Source organism: Linepithema humile, chromosome 1 (genome assembly GCF_040581485.1).
Source record: "Linepithema humile isolate Giens D197 chromosome 1, Lhum_UNIL_v1.0, whole genome shotgun sequence".
NCBI lineage: Eukaryota > Metazoa > Arthropoda > Insecta > Hymenoptera > Formicidae > Linepithema > Linepithema humile.
The window spans coordinates 31,764,731-31,785,378 of record NC_090128.1 but is presented as its reverse complement, the minus strand read 5'-3'; the positions used below and the strand labels follow the sequence as shown (position 1 = coordinate 31,785,378).

Here is a 20,648-nt window from a genome sequence, read left to right as displayed (position 1 = left end):
TCACGCAATTATATTCACGCGATAGAAGAACATTCGCAATTTAATCCTGTTACAACGTACACTTATCCGATGATTTTAATAAATCCTCTCTCGCTCCGATTCACGCGGCTGCACGGCGCACATCGCGTTTGTCCACGCCGTTCGCCGTGCCGAAGAAGCAACCTACGGACGCGCAGCGGAAAAGGTCAAGGCACCAGCCTTGGTATCGACCTGATGTCAAGGCCATCGCCGCGCCGCGATGGACGCGCAGACACCACGCAAGCATAAATTTTTAAAAAAGCTACGCGGCTCGAGAGTCAACAACCTACTCAGAGAAATAGTTGATCGTCGTCGATTGTAACTATGGCTATGACTGCCTGATTTAAGCGTGTGATTGCTTGTTTCAGAAGAAAGTTACACCGAAGCCATACACGAAACAATAGAATCAACCGGAAAATCGGTTCAACGCACCAGACGAGAAGAATTCCTTGAGAATGTCGAGGTCCGCTATTAATGGCGGGCTACGTCCGATACAATGCGTACACTTTACACATGCCTCATGCAGCATTGTTTTTCCGCTCAAAATTTACACATTTCAGCATCCGTTATTTTATTTGCAAGACACACCGTGCATGTTTCGCAAAGAAACAAGAAAGCTCGCGTCGATGATTCAGTAAGGATCGTTATTTCAGAAATTTATTCAGAAGAAGTAAAAGAAGAACGGTTCATTAAAATTTATGCAGCCGTTTCCCCTTGAAAAAAAGGGGAAACGATATATACCGAAATTCATCACGCGGTTATGGCAGGAAGCTGCCCGCTATTTTGAGGCGTTTCTGTTAAGCGCACCGAATTTTAAGCAGTATTTCATTTATAGGTACGCGCATAATGATATTACATCACTTACGAGTAATTGCGACAATTTTTGCGCGTAAATGTCGCGGATTTATTTACTTCGAGGTTAAATTGAAAGATTTGCAATAATCAACACCAATAGAGCGTTATGTACAACTGCGAATCGTCTCGTTTAAATTGACTCGCGAGATTTTTACTCGCAAGCAGAGAATTAACTTATTGAAGTATGAAACATGAAACAGACGGATTAAAGTCGCGCATTATGTAACGATGTCTCCGTCAGCACGTGGTTTCAGCGTGTCGTATTTTCGAGAAGAGTGAGAGCTCTCGTAGCAACGGGCAGGTGTGAATGCGAGTGGGCTTCAGGCCAAGGTACAGCCTAGAAACCTCTTAAAGGCTGTTTCGACGGTTGGGTCTTCGTTCTCACCTGGCGCAAGGTGCAGGTGTCGACGGGAGAAACGGAGGAATATAGAAGCTGACGTACCTTCGGCTACGCAGGTCTCCACCTGTTGATGCACAAAGACGGCTTCGCTCGATCGTCGTTGCTATGCTGCTAATGTCGCGGGAAAAGACCCGTGCTCCAGGTCGTTTGCTGAGTCCCTGAGGCTCGAGGAAGACGATAACAAGATAAATTGGAGCAGAGGGAAAAAATGACGAAACCAGCACACCCACTGTACATTAACACCACAGTTGCACCGTCGGACCGCTCTTTTTAGTCGAGATCACGTACGAGAGAGAGAAAGAGAAAGAGAGAGAGAGAGAGAGAGAGAGAGAGATTTTCTCTCCTTTTTTTTTTCTCGTAATCAAATTTCAGAGCAGATTCACCACGGCATCAGCGCGATGCCAAAGATCGGCACGTCGTAGGTCCACATACGAGCGTCTTTAACGTCTCGTGACGAGCACACGATGCCGACACCGTCATTCTATCGGCGCGTTTGTAATGAAAGACGCGGCCCGCGATCCACTCTGTCTGAGTGCCAGTGCACGACTGTTGCCGAAGTTAACCGACCACGAGACTGAGCGAGGTGACCGAGAAAGGCCGACAGAGATCGGAGATCTGCGAGCGGAGCCGAGCGCGATTCGACTGGATGGAATGCATGCGGCGGAAACCAGCCGGGATCAGAATCGGGATCGGGCGCTCGGTGCTCCGCCAGTTCGAAGGCAATTCAAGGCAAACGACCGCTCTACCCGCTCTTCGTTCCTCCGCGTCGTAGAAGGCCCCTACGACTGCTATAATCTATGTCTATTATCCTTCTTCTCTGTTCCTTCGGCCCGCGCGCACGTCTCGCTTGCTCCTTCGCCGCGTTATCCTGCTCATACTTTGCGATACACTAAATCCGCGTCGATTCGAACCAGAATTAAATCGGGCATTTCAAATTCTTTTCGTTTACAAATTAACAACTAGGAATTTAATTAGCGATGTTACCTGCTTTTTCTTTCACGGGCAATTTATCGGGCGAGCCCCTTCCTGTTAAAATTTGATTAAACGTAATTTTCAGATATAAAAAATATTGAATAAACGAAAACAAATTTACAAATTTACTAATCGATGCTCTTTGCAACGTTACGATGCGATCTGATGTAAAGAATAATTTTTAGATTAATTATATACACATGTATGCAGGTAAAAAAAAATTGTAAGATTTATAAAAAATGTATAAACTTTGGTATGCCGCGTAAATGTCAGATTACATTCTTTTACATGATATTACAAATTAGCATCAATCACATCAAAATTTGTAAAAAAAAAAAAAAATATAGCGATGTCATGAATGATTTATGACGAGTAGATACTAGAAATACATTCCCAATGTCGCTGGCTTCTAAATAATGACTTATTAAATCGTGGATTATTTCGTAACATTCAAATCGAACAACCATATGTTATTTTTTCAATAGGAAATCGCAAAGTTAAATAGAAGTGAACAACTGTCTTAAAAATCAGAATTGAAAGTTCACTTTGATTCGCGTGCGGCTAAGAGGGCTTTTGAAATTATGGAAAGTGATAAGATAATCATGAAACATTTATGAGATTCATCGAGACGTCGCGATTGTCGGTAAAACTTTTACTTAATTGCGCATACTATTCGAAAGTGTCTCAAAGGTCTCCTAAATTTTTTAAGTTTATCGATACGCGGCTCGAAGGAACGTTATAACATTGGTTAGCGTTTAACGCATAACAGATTATCGTTTCGGTAGAAATTTATGGATGCTTATCTACCGCCACACAGCTGGACACGCGCGCGCTCCTCTGCACAAAAATTATTCTTACTCCGCGCGCACACCCACGCAAGTATCGTCTCGTAAAGTTCTACGAAAACACCGTATCGGTTTACACTTATTACACGCTTACGCGCACTTACATAATTTCACATTTATGCGTAACACTGAAATGCGTCGCCGTGCGGGATAAGCGTGTACGCAGCGTAACTTGCGCAACACGCGCGTCTACGAGAGCGTGATCACAATGGAATTATTTACAATCGCGTATCGGGAATAATTCTCGCGGCACGCATAAGGTATCGGGGTTAATGCGCCACGACCTCACCCAGGGTGAATATAATATCGAAAATGAAAAGGGCGAAAAAGAAAAGGGCAAGAAGCAGGCGCGGCGGCGTTCCGGCGCGAACGTTCTGGCGCGTGAAGTCGCGACAATATCCCCGAGGAAATTCTCGGTCGCCGAGGCACTCAAGGCGCCCGGTATCTTCTTGCTCTTGTTCGCGGCCAGTTCGAAAGAAACGAGATGTTGCCTCGTAAGTTAGATCGTACGGGCACGAATGCACATACCAGCATTGGTGTGTGAGCCGGGTTGCACCGACCAACGTCTTGCCGACCATCTGCCGGTTGTGGCCAAGGACGTCGAGTCCTTCGATGCTGTTGACCCGGAGAGGTCGATTCAATTATATCGGAACAATTAAAACATTCCCGAATGTTTGATAACACGCGTATCGCTCGGAATAACGCGCGGAGCACGGTTTCGATCGGACACCGGTTGTCGAAACGCCATTGTTGCGCCGTAAAAGGGAGTCTGCCGATAACTGCTACGCCGCCCAGTCGTCGTACAACGTGTATGACGTACCTGCATATTTATTTGCGTATACGCACGCACGCACGCATTCGCGTCAGCGATCGAATATCGACCTAAATGTTACCTCGCGCGCTCCGATATGGACGCGGTGACCGCAGTCTCTCCGAACACCGACGTGTTCCAATTAGAGGCTCGACGACGAAGAGAACGACGAGGACGGCGACATGGTTTCCTCGTTAATCACGATGATTACGCCATTTTCGTGCGCGCAATCAGCCCCGAAAGAAACCGTTGTGTCGCAGTAACTGGTTTAAGGAAGGGCAGATTGTTCCGACCTTCTTCGTGAGATGCCGGTATGAACGGCATTTTTTGGGAAATTAGTTCCGCCCGAATGAGCGAGAGAGTACGGTCGTTTTGTTATGGTTAAGTAGTAGCAATTCCAACAGATTTCCGTAACATAATTAGGAGAAAGCGAAAGCTTAAAAAATAACAAGTTATCCTGTGATTATAAAGTAATGAATATTTTATGAAATTTTTTTTATATCCTCGACACAGAAACGTGCTGTAAGTACTCTGAAAAGTCCATCGGTGAAAGGGGAAGGAGGAGAAACGCGGGCGATATGGAGCACGTGTAGACCGAGAGCCACTGATTGCGAGAGACACGCAACAATCGCTGCAATTGACCGCGTAATAGAAACGCGTTATGCAGACCGCGGCAGGGGCCGGTAGAATACCGGTCGACCTTGAGAATGAACATGATTCCTTAACGTGCGTTTTCCCTTTTACGGAAGGGTTCCGCGTTCGCGTAATTGCCGCGTTACGCTCCATTTTTTGCAAAATTCGCTCGTGATAGAGAAGACGGACCGACAATGAGAATCGTCTGTCTATCCTTATGGATTCTACGAAACAAATCGCAACCCGTGCGACGCGACTGTTATTTAGAATGACTGCTATTTAGATTAGAATTTATTACAATTGTTAACAATCTTCGTTATACTGTTCGACAAAGACGTTAAATTAATCAAGAAATTTACGACTAACCGTTGCTTTCTCCTTGCAGTTCGCGCTTTTCTTCGATCTTTGCGCACGATCAGAATTAAGAATGTCACGCCGATCATTCGCCAGCGAGTTTCGAATTGTATGCTCGACGCAAATGCAGCGCATTAATGTGAAAAAGTACATCAACTGGATCCAATTTGGACCGGTTAAAGCGTGAGACCGGACGACAAATCGACTTCGGAAACGATTGGGAAAGGGCGAGGACGCGTGAGAGACAAACCACAGAATTCATCGGGATTAGATACCTCAAATTTTTTTATGGTAAACAGATGAAAGTCTATACCGCAGTTGGGCCGTGCAACAACCGGGGTGTATGCAAAGCGAATGCAAATGCACACGATCTGCATAATTTGCCGGGAGATTTCTCTTTGTTTTGCATGGTTTTGCCTTGGACCAGCCACTCGGTTTACGCGATATCGATCAGGGTGTCGTTGTTTATTACCGAAGGTGTTGAACTCCAACACGTTCTGATAAAGCAAACAAAATGGGAAAAGAACAAGAAAAATTTACGACGTTTGCGAGACGCGTGCAGGTCTCTGCAGGTGTAAGTTAAATCGAAAAAAAAACAAAATTCCTTTCACAGAAATTTATACTTCCATAGGAACATTTTGTGGCTTTGAATCTTGACCTGTAGAAAATTGCGGAATTTTTCCCATGGCAACGCGAAAGAAATGAAATTCTTAGATCTCTCTCTATGGACAAAGGATAATTTTCCGGCGACAGGTAGACCCTCGCACAAAATTTTACCTGACATACGGATTTCTCTACCTGACCGTTGAACATGACAAAGAATAGCAGCTAAAAAGGAAAATCGCATTAATCTTACTCGAAAAATCGTGTTATTCCATATTAGTTCTGTTCTGTATTATTTTTGGAAAAACATTGCGGTGGCAGAAATACACAAACCAAGCGTGCGGAATATCACGGAATCTGTCGGGCAATTATTTGTCGAGCGAAAGGAATTTAAACAACGGAATTAAACCGGCCATCGTGCGATCTCACATTCGATTGCGTCCGAGCGCAACGCCACGATGTCTTATCGATGCGCATAAATAATCATCAAATCGAGAACCATTTGAGAAACCGGCCGTGATTTATTGTACCACGTATCGCGGTCTTCGTACATAATTTTCCGGTGAATTGTAGGGTAGCTTAATTGACACGTCACCTCTTCTCTACAGTCTATACAGAGCCATTCGTCTTCCCTTCGATCCACGCGTCGGCCTTAAATCAATTCCGGGTACGGACAAATTACCAAAAGGGATTAATGGCTTCAACGCCCGCCCTAATTGGCCCCAAATCACGTGACGGAGCCTCGCTCGGTCGTTGCTGCGCCCTTCGCACGCGGGCAGCGGAAGATACACCCTCGCTCGATTTAATCTTGTCGCTGAAGTCAATTCTACGCCTACGTGAAATTAATGAGCATCCTTTTCTGACGATTACTCGTGATCCTGGGACCGTACACGCCCGCACGCGAATGTACGTGTGTACGGATAACCTTTAGAATCTTTTAAATTACGCCGCGCCTCGGTGGGTGGATGAATGAATGGTACTACCCACATGCTGACAATGAAACGCGTTTGCTAATCTAACGCTATTTCACTAACTCATCCGCGCCTGTAATAAGAGTTACGAAACCTCGGCTCGTTCATGTGGTTAGAGACCTGCCTCGGAGTCACGGCGCGAGATTGTCAAGGGAATCCGAGAGAAATGAGTAGATTGCCTTAATGTAATAATCATTAGGAATCACTGGACATGTCGAGTCTGTAAAAAGCGAGACGTGTCTCGTTGCCGACGTTTGAAAAGAAAGACTTCTGAAAGACCCGAGCTATTAAATCAATGACATAATGAAAGTTTCTATTGAAATGATTTTTGTGTCGAAATTAAAAGTTCCGTCTTCAAACTTTCCGCGTTTTAAAAGCGCAATTTAACATAAAATTTAAAGAACAGCGCGGAACTAGTCAAAAATAAGAAATAATACAATCACGAGGAATAATATAAAGAATAGAAAAGTTATCTATTTGAATTCGAAACAATGAAATCTTCTGTCAATAGTCAAATTTCCGACAGTGCCAGTTTCGTTCTTCATTCTTGTAAATACACAAGCAAAGAGCGGACCGGATGCAGAATGTTATTTCAGGCTTATAGTTCGGAGCGACATTTATGCGCGGAACAGGAATCAAATAGAATAAGGTAGTATATATTAGAAAATAGTGTATAGAAAAGAAGAACCGGTAAACACACACAATTCCTATAAGATATTTACACGCGACACTGAATGAAAGTCGCATGGATTCTTTTGCACCGCTAAGATTTTACAACGCGGAAAAAGCTATGAGAGCGTTATATATGAGAAATGCATCTATTTCAACCGCGCATTTAAAACACGGAAGTGAAAATTCTATTATTCTATAAGCAATTTGTATAACATACGTATATGTTATTAACAAATGTATTTTTTTTTTCTCTCTAACGTTTAGAATAATGGAGAAACACCGCGAAGATTCGAGATAGAACTTTCGCGTGTAATTAACGATGAAATAAAACAGCGAAGCTGTTTTGTCGAGAGAATTAATGTTCTCACGCGTGGTCAATTTATTCCGCCTTGCCCGGATTCATTCCATATGCATGGAAAGTTAAGAGTACGCCGGAGTTTACATGCATGCGTTCGCTCTAATGCAGTAATCGAGTTAAGAGCGTACTAACGTCACGCGTGTGACGCGAGATATACGCAGTGAAAATCTGCATGCAGATTTATTTATTTTTTTTTTTCTGCGCGAGTCCATAATTAATACATTTCCAACCAACACGCTTGTATGTCAGCGGCGAGAAAATGTATATCCGAGGCATATGGATAAATCGTTCGTTACGCATCGATCGTGCGATCACGAACGGATCAATATAAAAACACCCGTAGGCGGATTGACACGATCGGACGAATTAATTTGGCTTCGAAAGGTTCGACCGTACGAAACACGATGCATCCTCGGTCGAATATAAATCATTCGATTGAGCGCGACAGTTACATGCGAGCGTCGCACGCAGAAAACTTTATTTAATTATATTCTTGCCGGTTCTTAATTTCTGCGAATAAACCTATCCTTTTAATTAGTATACCGCTGGGTATCCCGCGACGTTACAATTACAGGGGGTTCATGAATTATGCGAAATCACGATTGCGGAATGGCGAGTCGTTTTAAATCGCGATAACGTAATTGTGATACGTTGTGAACAGTGATTTGCACTCGAACAACGCGAGAAATTTGCGATTGTTTGACCGCGTATGGCTCATACCATCGCCATATTCTCCGGTATGATATTAAGCTGTCACACGGAAGGCGATAATGCGAACGACTTATCGCACTCGCGCGCAAAGCCGAGTTGCTTCGGCTGCAACGTGCGTAGGCGTGTTTGTGATTTACACCAGCGTAGTTTGTTTCTCATATAACGCCCGCGTGTGAAATCAATCACCCGGCGATTAATCCACGAGATTCGCTAATTATCGGACCAGCTGCACTGCTCTCGGTTGATTATAAATCTTGTTTCGTAAGAAGTATGAACGGACGGCTCGGAGATAAGAAAAAAAGCATAGCACTTATTTGCACTGTCCGTAGGCTATATTATTTTCGCAAAGGCCGCAGTAAATATATCCTCGTGAAAGAGACGTTACAGAATTTCCACCATTTATTTAGGAACGACCTGGTTTGTACTGCGTCATCGTCGACATTGCCGATGCCTCGCCGCTTCTCTTCTTTCTCTCGTTCTCAGGGCCGTAGCGCTGAATCTCGCGCTTGATTATCTCAATGTCGTCCCTCGACGCGTCCAGCAACTTCTTCGTCCTCTCCATCTCGCGCAGCACCGGCCTGGGTCGATGAACCGAGAATGACATTGACCGAAATTGCTACGCACGAAACTAACAGATCTTACTGAGCCATCAGCAGCCCGCCTTCGAGCCTCTTCTCGTCCTGGACTCGTCGTAAATCTCTCAGAATTAAATGGAGCTTGTTGACGTTCTCTCGAACTCTGGCTGTCCGCTCGCGATACTCGTTCAATGCGTGTTCTTCAAACTCGATATCCTCCGCGAGGCATGTCTCCTTCTCCTTGTAGTGAGCGACTCCGTTAACCACTTCAGCGATTCTAATTTCGATTTGCGAACGAGTGGTTAATAAAGCCCTCGTTCAGATAGATGGTTAGACAGATACATCGGTAGTAATTCATTCGTTGCCTTGAGTCAAAGATCTTTCATGCTAAAGCTGCGACACTGTAGATATCTCTCAAGATAGCTCTACATGAACCAGTAATGCAATCCATAAAATATCCCCGGCGCACAAGTTAAAACACCAAACATCGATCTTTATCGATGATTTTGAAATAACTCAGAGGCCATTTGAGAAAACGGACATACATAACTTCGGGACAACTAATTGTATTAATATACTTTATCGCGCGGCAGCTTCCAATGCCGCGTGTGTTTCAACGTACTTGTAGCGCAATTTTTCCAGTTCCCTGTCACGTTCGTCCAGCTTGTCTCTGTAATTCACGTAAGCCACGCGTAAAACCTCGTAATCTACGGTGGTCATCCCTTTGCCCAGTGTTTCCAGATTTTGCAGCTGTGCTTTCAGATCTTCGAAGCGATGCTGCAAAAGAATGCACTCGTAGCGATTGCGAGTGAGAATCTCGCGCCGTGACACCTGGCAATGAAGAAATGCCGACGTGAGCTTTGCGTACTCTGCGCGAACGGCTTTAATTGGTATATCACATAATCGCTGTAATAGACAAGCGATGATTCACGGTCATTAAGTTACACCTGCCGACGGGTTATCTCGTTGACAGCCTCCTGCATGATCTTTTGCCCGGTCTTCGCGTAAATGAGACCTGTCGCCATTTCTCTCTCGCGATCCAGCAGTTCGTCCAACACTCGCGCATTCTCGTCGCGCGTCCTTCCCGCTTTGTCTTCGTAACTCTGCAGATCCGCCATTGTCCGCGCTCTTCGCTCCATTATGTCATCGAGATATTGCTTATACGTGTACAATGTTTGCTTGTAAATCAGCTCCATTTGCTCGAAATCTTTCATCATGTCCATAGGTGTCACTTTCTCTTGTATCTGCATGTACAAATGTGTTGGCGCAAGAGTGGCTTTTATTGAAAACAGCAGGTGTCTCTATATCGCTAATATTTCTCCATGTGTTCATTATCAATTTGTTAGGAACATGAAATATCAAAGCAGTAATGAGCAAAAAATAAAATTTACACTATTTTTAGTACGAAACGGAATCAAATAATGTATACGTAAAATATACTATCCCTATATAGATTCGCTTAATGAGTTGCAGAAGTTTGATAAACGTCAGTTATCTAAGTACTCAAGTACTTAACTTTTTTCATGTGTCTGATAATCCACACCTCGAGAAACTTGTTTTTCCTTCGTAATTCTGCTTGCTCGGCTAAAAGTTCTTTCAACTTTGTGATCATTGCCTCGCGACTGGCAAATATCTGCACTGGCAATTACATTAAATCTCAATGCTAACGTCTTTAATCTATTATTTTTTTAAGAGTATCGTATTACAATTATATATAATACATACCATCTCACTGTATCTTTATAAAAACACGTTGAGATGCTTGGCAAGCCTTTTATTATTATCATTTCAATCGATCACAATAACGATGGAAAACACGTATATAATGCGGAAACACGTTTGCGCGGAGGCACGTAATGAGAAGGGAGGCTTAAGTCCTTAGAATATTACGAAGGTCGTGAGGTGCAGTAATTCCACGGGTAGAATGACGCAGAATGACAAGTTTATGCGAACCTCGACTGGTATCTCAGCGAGCACGTGATCGGCCTCCGCCGCATCTTGCACTTCCTCTTCGGGCTTTTCTGCCGCGGAGATTGTCGCAGCGGCCGGTACAGCCCTCTCGTCTTCCACTTCCTCGTCTCCGAGGCTCTGTTCTTCATATCTTTCCTCTTCGTACTCACGTTCCTCCAGTTTCTCTTCCCCGATAAAAAACTCATCCATTCTGTAAATGCCCCTTTCTTCTTCCGGCTCGTCTCTTTCCTCCGCTTCTTGAAATTGCTCATCCTTCGGGGCAAAAGTTTCGTGATCACTGCTTATCTCGGTATTCGGATATAACCTTTTTCCGTTATCCTAGTGAAAAAAAAACAAAAAAACGGCACGTTATCGAATTCTTCACGATGTCCAGTTACCGCGGGCGGTATACCTCGTCGGCAATTCCGTCTACATCGTTCTCCGTCATTTGCTCCATCATATCGAGACTTGGTTTAAATCGATAAATGTAAGCAGTCGCGCCCCGGGACGCGGAGCAGTGAATGCTGCAGAGAAACGGAGCTGGATAACAGCTGCCAGACGATGAAAACAGTCGAACGAATTCACCGCGGCTGGATCGACGTCTTCGCGAGAAGGCCTCGAGCCGCATGCGGTCGACCTTGAAGATCGAAGATGATCTTTTCTCTCGTATATGCGCCGCTGCCGCGTTGGTTTAACTGCGCTCACGCAGGCGCTTGGAGGAAAAGTTCCTCGCAGGACGTCGATTAAACTGCTGCGAGCTACCGGACACCGTCGGTGCGGATGCACGGTGCATCCTGCGGCGCGCAAGGTATGATTTCATCTCCGTGTGCTTTATTCTGCGCTGGCCACTCTCCTCGCTGATGTATGAAAAGTTTATTTATAGGGGACGTGCCTCGTTTGATCACGCGAGAGCCACATGACAGCAGTAACATAGTGAGTTTGAAACCCGAGTATCTTTCGTTTGCCGGACGTTAAAGTGAGAGGAATTAACAACGACACGGTATGTACATAATTCGTCAAGAATAGACTGGGAACGACACAGCGTGGCGTTTCGCTATCACATTTCTTTTCGTTTGACAGTAGGAAGTGAAATTCGATTTTTCTTTTTAGTCGGCGCGGAGTATGAATGTGTCTTCTTAAGCGTAAGCATTTAAATTGTTTTTGGATATAAATCTGAGTTTAAATTAATATTAATAAAATTCAATTACAAATCAAATGTTTCTTGATGCATATTAAATAAATTTTTGCACATAACAATATATGCAAAAACATGTGATATGCACGGAGGAAATTTTATATCAAAAATTACTGTGATACGGCAGTAACCGCGAATCGTAAGAGAAATTACAAGTTTAAATGCTATGGCCATTATGTGAAAAACATAGTAAAAATTTTTATAATTCCTTCATGGTAGCGCGGCCACTGCCGTACGCAGTAATTTTTCATATAAAACTTTCTCTGTGTACATATACAGTGTAATATATCCGTATTTTGTTTAATATTTCACATATTTATCGCTGATATATTTCTAAATATTAATTTCTAAATATTTTATTCCTATCGTCCGTCATCGACTTTGCAAAGCAGAAGGATTACTATTTCCTGTTCAATAACGTGTCGCATTTATTTTTAGACACCACGTAGTAGGGGGACACAATATGTACCAATGAAGCCAACGCTACGGAATGACGAAGATGTGCGGACTGTCGGCGCAGTGGCTTGCACTTTTTACATGGTTCTACTGAGATGAAAACAAAGAAAGAAGTAGGAACAATGTGAGAGACGGAGAAAAAGAGACGACGAGAGGTACTTGAGGCAGCGTGGGCAGCTGCTGGCACTGCATTCCTGTAGGATCAAGGATCCCTACTTGCTTCGGGTGCGCATTTACATATGCAGAGACGTATGTGAGGGGCTTTGAATTGCGACACGTATGTTCACATATATGCACCACTGTTCGTATGACAGTGCACGCAAATGTGCCACATATATGCGTTGTAAAGGTGTTTGCTTCTTACGCCCTGATTGTCAGTATCACATTCACATATTTTTTTAACGCAAGTCCTACGGATGCAGAAAATAAAGACTGTACTCGGCAAAATAATGAAAATTAATTATTAATTGATAAATTATTAATTAATAAATTTTAGAAACAAAATGTTTGTTAGAGAGTGAATCATTTACATGTTATATTTTTGCGAAAAAAAATCATGTTCCGTTTTTCTCTAAATTGAAAAGAAATTTTCATAAAAATAACGTGTCGTATATCAGAATCCTTTCCCAATTCAGAGGAAATGAAGGAAACGGACGATTCATTTCGTGGAAAGATAATGCTAAAGCGCATCGGCATGATTACGGCGTTTCCAGAGAGACATTCGTTCATCACGGTTGCGTCCAAATAAGGAATCGAAATAGTGTAAGAAAGCGGTTTGTGCGGCACGACGAGTGACAAGCCGAAGACAAACGTGTCACGCGGAAGAGCCGCGGGGACACGTCGTTCGCGCGAACGTTCGAGGAATACGACACTCAGAAAAGTTCGCGGGTATGTTTTTCATTTGTCTTTACACAGTGTTATGTATATGCCGGGCGTGTCCGGGCCGTTCGTTGGCCTTTCCTCGGATTTGATTTCCTTTCGAATCGCCGCGTATTCCCCGACTCGTCCGCGCAGGCTGCAGCGATGGAAACTGGACTGACTGGCTTTAACGGCGCGTCTCAGGCTCGTGTCCGTGATGGTCGTACGTGCGAGAGGGAGAGAATCCCTCGAGAATGCAAGCGCGTCGAATCGTCGTGCGTCAAATAGAACGCGACGAGGAGCGCGGCAGCACTGCAGATACCATTGTGACCGGTTGCATAAACCCGCCATCTTGGTACCCTCAAGGACGCGCATCGAATCCTAAGGTCAATGCACTCGACTCACATCGGCGGCCCTCCGCCTCCTCCGCCTCATCGTTGACTTCTTTTTCTGGACCTTCCTCCCCTCCCGCCCTCCCCCTTACCACATGCCTCCTTCTCGCTCTTTCGCCCGCCGTCTCTCTCGCTCACGTCGCTCATCGGTATCGCGTCTCTCTCGCTCGCGTTTGCGGGCGAGATGGAGAATCTCATCTGGCCACGAGCGGGATGTCACTGCCATTAATCCCGCCGATACGGCCCTGGTCAGAGTCGGTCGAGCCTCGGGCCGTCTTCCTCATTTTCTTCCTCTCCTTCTCTCTCCAACTCACCCGCTCCCTCTCCCCCTTCTTCTTCTTTTGCTCCTTCGATCTTACGACCTCCGCTTCTCGTACAGAATGATAAACGCAGGATATTCCGCGGGCACCATCGACCGCATCCCCGTATAAAGTACTGGGTCGTTAGTGCCGGCATTTAATCTCGCGCAAAAAGCACGACTATGAGCTGGACTGATTAGGGACGCTTCGGTGAACAGTCTTTCAATCCATCCGTGTCCGTGTAACTTTCTAACCGAGTGTCAACGCGTGCGACGAGCATCGGCCCGATGTCGGTAGTCTGCGCGATATCGATAAATATATGTAAACGTTTGTGAGCTACGCTACGGGAACGCGGCCTCTCAATGCTATAATTATTCTGCGTTTAATTATTTGCGAAGAACCGTGAAAAAAAGCTCGGCTGTACAATTGGGATTCTCCGCAAATAATAACCTACACGACCGCTTAAAATACACGAAGACCAGCTAGAACACGTTCCGAACATTAAATAGTTTCGTGAAGGCACGAACGCGAAAGAGTCGAGTCGGTGAACTCTTATCGGGGGAGTCGACCTCTCTCGCGTAAGGTCGACCGCGGGAATCAACTGAAGGATACCAGGAGAGGTGTTAAAGCCTTTGGAGTAATCGTATGTTGAAGCAAGCGACAGGTAAATCGCGGTGACCAGAGAGCCGAGGTAGAGCGGGAAGAAAAAGAAAAAGGATCAGGAGCCAAGAAAGAAGCGAAGGAGAAGGAGAAAGAAGAAAAAGAAGCAGGCGATGCGAGGTCTGACCCCGGCCATCTTGGGACCCGCAGGGTTATATTCTATTTATATCTCGGACTTAGCTATATTTAGCTTGCAGGGCCCCGCAGTAAAGCGAGCGACGAAGGAGGGGGTTTAAGGGCGCGGTGAAAGGAAGGGCGGAGAAGAAGGGCCATAAGTTGGTGGTGACGCGAGGGGAACAGGACAGGACAAGTGGGTCCCGAACGATCGTTCGGTCCTCATGACAGAAAAAAAAGGCGGGCACCATCGTGAGCAAGTCGCCCAACATGGGCGTATCGGTAAGCCGCCTGACGAATACATTAGCACTTGAGTCCGGCTATCTCGCATGAATTCCACCGTACCGTTGAGCTCAATATCTTATACTCGTATTTTAATATCCGCAATCCGAACGTGCGTATAATATATTGACTAACATCTGTGTTCCGGCAATTGCAGACGGCTCCGGCCGCATTTTTCAAATAAAATAAGATTGCAATGTTATTTAGATGTAATTTATGTACGACGAAAGATAAGACAAAATTTTTATTTTTCTCAGCAAATATAATACTTCGACACGGAAATATCAAACATTGAGATAAACGAAGCAGTAAAATTAAAACAAATGTTTCTCAATTGTGTAATTATATTATTAAAATATTTAGATTGATAGAAAAATGGAATAACGATACGACATTTAATAGAATTTTAAATGGGCTATTTATCGAATCATATCCCTGCGTGCTGCGGGGTGGAAATTGCTTTTCTTATAAATTTAATAGCAGCCTTCTGAAATTGCTGCCTCGCTTTGTTCAAGTCTTCATTACGTTCCTCGGAACAATCGCGATATCTCGATACGCGTAAAATTCATGGCGCGAAAAGTGGGAGTCACGATAGACGCTTCACCGACTTCGGCGCGGCTGCATGCCCGTGTCGGCCTATCGAGGTTATCGCGGTCCACGTCGTAAATTCAAGCACCAACAACCCCGATTACTCACTCTCTCTCTCTTTCTTACACCCTCTTCCTCTTTTTCTCTTGCCCTTTCTCCCGACTCTCACTCTTCTTCGGGACCTGACGAACTCTCGATCGTGTCGGTATTTTGCGAGAAAATCCCTAGCTTCCACCCGAATACTGCGAGGGAAGCTTGCGTACAAGAGATAGTCATATATCGTACGCCGGCCGCATACCAGACGTAGACACTTACAACCGACGTAAGATCCCGACGTCCGTGCCATGAGTATGACCGAGCATTCGCGGAGGCTGTTACGAACTGACGCTCTAAATCATCATAGTCGAGAATTGTCGTACAACCGAGTAAGTATCGTGTGTACCTGTCCGAAGGAAATGGTTTCTTCCGCTACGAATTCTCAAGATCGAACGTCGGAAAGTGAAGGAACGAAAGCAAGAAAATAAGGGAAGAAATATTTTATCTGTGCATAACGTGTACTTAATCCATTAAATGTTTTTACAATCGATTACCGATATTAAAGAAGCGCGATTTTATTAGATTACCGACCAAGTGTTTTATTGAGATAAGTGCAATCATTCTAATAAAAGTGCCTATACGTCTGGACGTTGATAAAATACGGGGTACGGGAAGTTATAATTTGTTCACTTCACGAGTTTACTTGATTATTTGCGAAAGATGGGAAATAAATTGCCGCGCGAAGTGCTGAAGTGCCAAGGGCATTACTTCTTTTTAATTTAGCGCATCCTCCGCGTATGTCGAGGCTCTCTCACCCGGGTACGAGCACAGCCGAGTGTTCGCGGGTCACGCGCTGCAGTGATAAATCATCCTAGATAATGGGATACCACCATTCCATTTTCAACGTGCTGTCAGCGGATAAGAACCGATACGTACGCCAAGTATTTTCCGCCAAGAATTCGTAGCCCTTGCGCGCGTCCTGTGTCGATGTACTGAATCATTTCAGACGGGTTTACAATTTATTATTCGGAGAACAAGCGACAGGGACAAACGGTACGGAGGAAGATGTCGTTGCGCGTGTGCGCTCAATGAAAAACGCGATCCGATTGAAGAAAACGAATAAACAAACGGGTGGAACAACATACGATCCTCTTTCCGCTTTCCAACTGATCGCCGGTTCTGCATTTATGGATTTCCCGTGTGCGTTCTTCCCGAGCCTCACAATAAGGACATATTTATGAATATACCTACGTTGCGTCGTGCGCGTATAGCCGTATATGCGTGTAGATCATACGTCGCGACGCTAAATCATGTCCAAGCGCGAATAAGTTATCGAAGAAAAATGCATCGAAGCGCGTGTTCGCGAAGGAAAAAAATACGAAAGAGTGAGGAATTTCTGCGGTGAAAATTGCGCAACACCAAAGTCGCGCGTCCCACGCTGTCGCAGCACACTGTAACACTGTCGACGTTTGCGCGGTCTCGAAAGCAAAAAGGCAAAATCGAAAGACGCGAATGCGCGTACGCGTATCGCGTATTTTATAATTTCGTCGGATGAATCGGCATGAAGCGCCATCGTTGCTCACGAGTGCCGGTATTCGCCTACGGAGTGACTTTACGATAAATCAAGCGTACGCGAATCAAGAGTTAACAGCATCGCGAAACAAAGGCGCGGCCTTCCGTGATTCGGCGTTTTCCTTTATTACAAAGAGAGAGAGATGCACGGTATATGCACCACACGTTTTGCGGCAAATAACCGACGCTAATAGAGATAGCGCGATCCGATTTTCTATTATTACGGAAGTCGTTCATCCAGATACGTGACTCTCTCTTTCTTTCTCTATCGCAAGCAACGATAAGAGGCCTTCTATGGTTTCCACGTAGCTGTATCCAACGAATTCGCGGGATATAATTTAACACATATAGTTAAGAAGGGTAGTCGACATAAATGGAATAGAACAGGACTTATGATATGCTGTACCGTTTCCTCGTATATTTCATATTCAAGTGCGATTAACCTTTCGAGTTACGTTAGTGATTCTCCGTAAGTGCGCTTACACTAATGCGTGGCGAATTTCACTAGGTGTGTCACGTAATATAACGATATTGCTACATTATTGCAAATAACGGGAGTTTAAAAATCATTTTTGAACTTAAATATTTGTGCAAAATCAATATTCGCAACTTAAAGATTCCGTGCGACAAGATTTCTCACAGTAAATATTGAGTGATAAGCAAAAAAAATTAGAAAATTAGCAAATGTATTTATCATATGTAACTTGACGCAATTTTTATCAGCTGATAACAACATTCTCATTTAAACTTTCAAAAATAGTTTCACATTGTGCATTGACATCCTGTCTACTTTTAACCTATCTACTTTTAACGAATAAATAGTTTAACGATAAATAGCTCTTCGACCGTTTTCATCATCTCATTACAGTCGAAGGCGTTAAGTAAGTGTTCCGTATGTTCAGCACTTCATCGCCGTTGTTTGCTTCTTCTCTGGACGTGCATTTCCTACGTACGCAAGGGAATATTTCCTGCATCAGCTTTCTACGAACCCCTCTCGACGACTGAAGCGCAGGCGAACAAAAACGGTTCGTCACCCAACTACACTTCAAAAAGCAGCGCGAGTTCCCGGCGTGTTGAAACCCCTATTAAGGTGGCACCTTAGAAAAAAAGGTATACCGAAGATTCGTTGTTCTCTTTGCCAGTATGCTCGCGGCTGGCAGATAACCAGAGTTGGGCAGAGGAATTTTGGTGCCGCAGGCATCAAATGGTAATTCTGCGTTCCGTTAACACTGATAAAAATATTGACTGAGAGAATTATCTTGACGTTACTTGCGTCAAGTTATATACGATGAATAATTTGCTATTTAAATAAAGGAAAATAAATATAAGCGTGGAAAAAATTATTAAAAGAAATAAGCGAGTCCAAGTAAAATTTACAGAGGATATACAGGGTGTCTGGCAATAATCGCCCCACCGGTCATATACAGGTAGAGGAGGTCAAATCGAGTAGAAAAGTCCTTTACCATTTTTTAATTTTCATAATAAGTACTGAGTAATTAACGAAAAAAGATCGGCGAATCCGCGCGAGTAAAGCGCGCGCGGTGAGAAGGACGTCCCACTGCTACGCGATCACTAGAACACAAGGATCTAGCGTTACGCGCCGCTCGTATGTTGCCATTGTCATTTGTAGAGCGCTCCTCCCAACGCTTCATCGCGCGCCTAGTGATCGCATAGCAGTGGGATGTCCTTCTCGCTGCGCGCGCTTTACTCGCGCGGATTCGCCGATCTTTTTTCGTTAATTACTCAGTACTTATTATGAAAATTAAAAAATGGTAAAGGACTTTTCTACTCGATTTGACCTCCTCTACCTGTATATGACCGGTGGGGCGATTATTGCCAGACACCCTGTATACGTTGTTAAATAAATAATAAAACAACGAATAAAAATCATGGAAATTTCAAGTCGCCCGTAATTCTTTTCTCAATCCAGTTTTAAATATAAAGCGTTATTGTAAAAATATAGATATCGTGAAATTTGTAATTGCTTAGTTAATTAATGTATTTAGTATAGTTTATAAGTTTACATATTAAATTCTTCATAACGCGAAGAAAGATATTTTTCGTACTAAGAAGTTATTATTCTAGTTTTAGCTTATTTAAGCATTTGATGACTAAAGCATAATTATTTACATTTCTAAATTTATATTTGTTAACTAGACATATTACATTCCGCAAGATTACACTTACCTTTTTCGACGATGGCGTCCTTGATCCTGTGTCTCGTGAAGCGAATGCCGACGACGATCGCGATTTCGTTTCTTCAAGCTTCTACCCTCGCTGCCGTAGATCGGTCCGCCTCGCGTCAAGGTCCCGAGGTCGCTCGACATGGACTTCTCGTGGTGGTTCATGCTGTTTGATCGCGGCCGATCGTAACCTTGAAGCTTCGCGAAACTGCCGTGATTGATTTTTCGGGCAGCATTGTGCATATAGCGACCGTGCTCTCTCGGCAGACTGCAGTAGAGATTTTGCGACGTGTAAATCGTTTTACCTAAGGATTTATTGTTTCCGCTATTATCGCCGGTATTTATGTTTCCCTTCGAGAAAAATGTGGAAGTGATATCGTGACTTCCTTTGGAACCGCCACCGAGATGTTCGCGCAACCACTTTCCTATACCACCTCCGCCGCCTCCAGTATGGTTGTCTTGAGCACCGTAGGAGTTGCCAGTCTTGTTTCTGCAAAAGAAAGGACAAAACTGCGTTAGCTACGATTAAATTACAGTCGATCACTTTCTTCAGCAAACATCAGCCCTCTCTTCCCACGTTGTTTTTCAAATGTGTAAGGTTGGAAAATTGCAGCGCGCAATGTTATGCAGCAACAACGATAAGAACCGCGGCACGTATTACAAAAAAAAGGTAATAGAATACAATATTTCGATGGAAAAAGGAAACGAAGAAATGAGGCAAATACAATTGTGTTTTCAAGGAGAGCGTGGTACAATAGGCGCGCCATGACGGCCTCGGTTCAGCGGTTTCGATTTTAGCATCCCGAGCAGATCGATAAAAAAAGGCCATGCATGTAACGAAGCAAAAACTAAAAAGACGCGTAGTTGAAGAGAGGAAAGGAGGTTTAAAGGGGAGAAATATGAAGCCAGAGGACGAAAGAGTGGCGAATGAATGGCACACGCCTTCGGGGAATCAGGGCGAGTGCTTTATAGCAATAAGGGCCATGTGGAAGACAGAGACAGTTGGTGAACGGAGGAAGGGCCGGTAGTAGTTAGGATGCGGTAACCTTGGCAAGGTCATCAATACCTCTGGCCACTGCCAGTAGAAGCCGCCACCACATGGTACCTCCGCGACTCATCGTGTGGTTGGATCCGAGAGTTCTTCTTTATCGATAATCCCGTGCTCCGCGGCGTACCGGCGCTTTCTCAATGTCAATTAATTCCTACTTCGCAAGCTCGTGGTGCGCATTCATTAGGAGCCGCGATAGGCCGCTTATATCGACGCGCTAAACCAACAAATTTTATC

General features: G+C 44.3%; 2 protein-coding genes and 1 long non-coding RNA gene across 6 annotated transcripts in view; 1 reads left to right on the top strand and 2 right to left on the bottom strand.

Moving 5' to 3' along the window:
* The window catches only part of Shrm (Shroom), a 152,360-nt gene that overhangs the window by 109,003 nt on the left and 22,709 nt on the right, over nt 1-20,648 (bottom strand). For 2 of the 3 annotated variants that reach the window (XM_012375123.2, XM_012375114.2), the window contains exon 2: nt 19,368-19,853. In XM_012375123.2, the coding sequence (XP_012230546.1) occupies nt 19,368-19,853 (486 nt within the window). Of the gene's footprint in view, nt 1-1,315; nt 1,851-19,367; nt 19,854-20,648 lie in introns of those variants that run through there. The other variant, XM_012375148.2, reaches the window with a different exon arrangement.
* Nucleotides 7,725-11,272, bottom strand: LOC105676925 (cilia- and flagella-associated protein 184-like). Its single transcript, XM_012375161.2, has 7 exons — nt 11,141-11,272; nt 10,732-11,067; nt 10,295-10,411; nt 9,726-10,022; nt 9,401-9,609; nt 8,846-9,055; nt 7,725-8,781 (listed from the first exon to the last, which is right to left on the bottom strand). Exons 1-7 carry the CDS (start codon nt 11,186-11,188, stop codon nt 8,607-8,609), a joined length of 1,392 nt encoding a protein of 463 aa, XP_012230584.2. The 5' UTR covers nt 11,189-11,272; the 3' UTR covers nt 7,725-8,606.
* On the top strand, nt 11,293-12,883 carry LOC105676943 (uncharacterized). Of its 2 annotated transcripts, XR_001101473.2 has the most exons (4): nt 11,293-11,536; nt 11,612-11,728; nt 11,839-11,870; nt 12,362-12,883. It is a non-coding gene; the product is annotated as an uncharacterized lncRNA (long non-coding RNA). The 2 variants fall into 2 exon arrangements; XR_001101472.2 differs by lacking the exon at nt 11,839-11,870.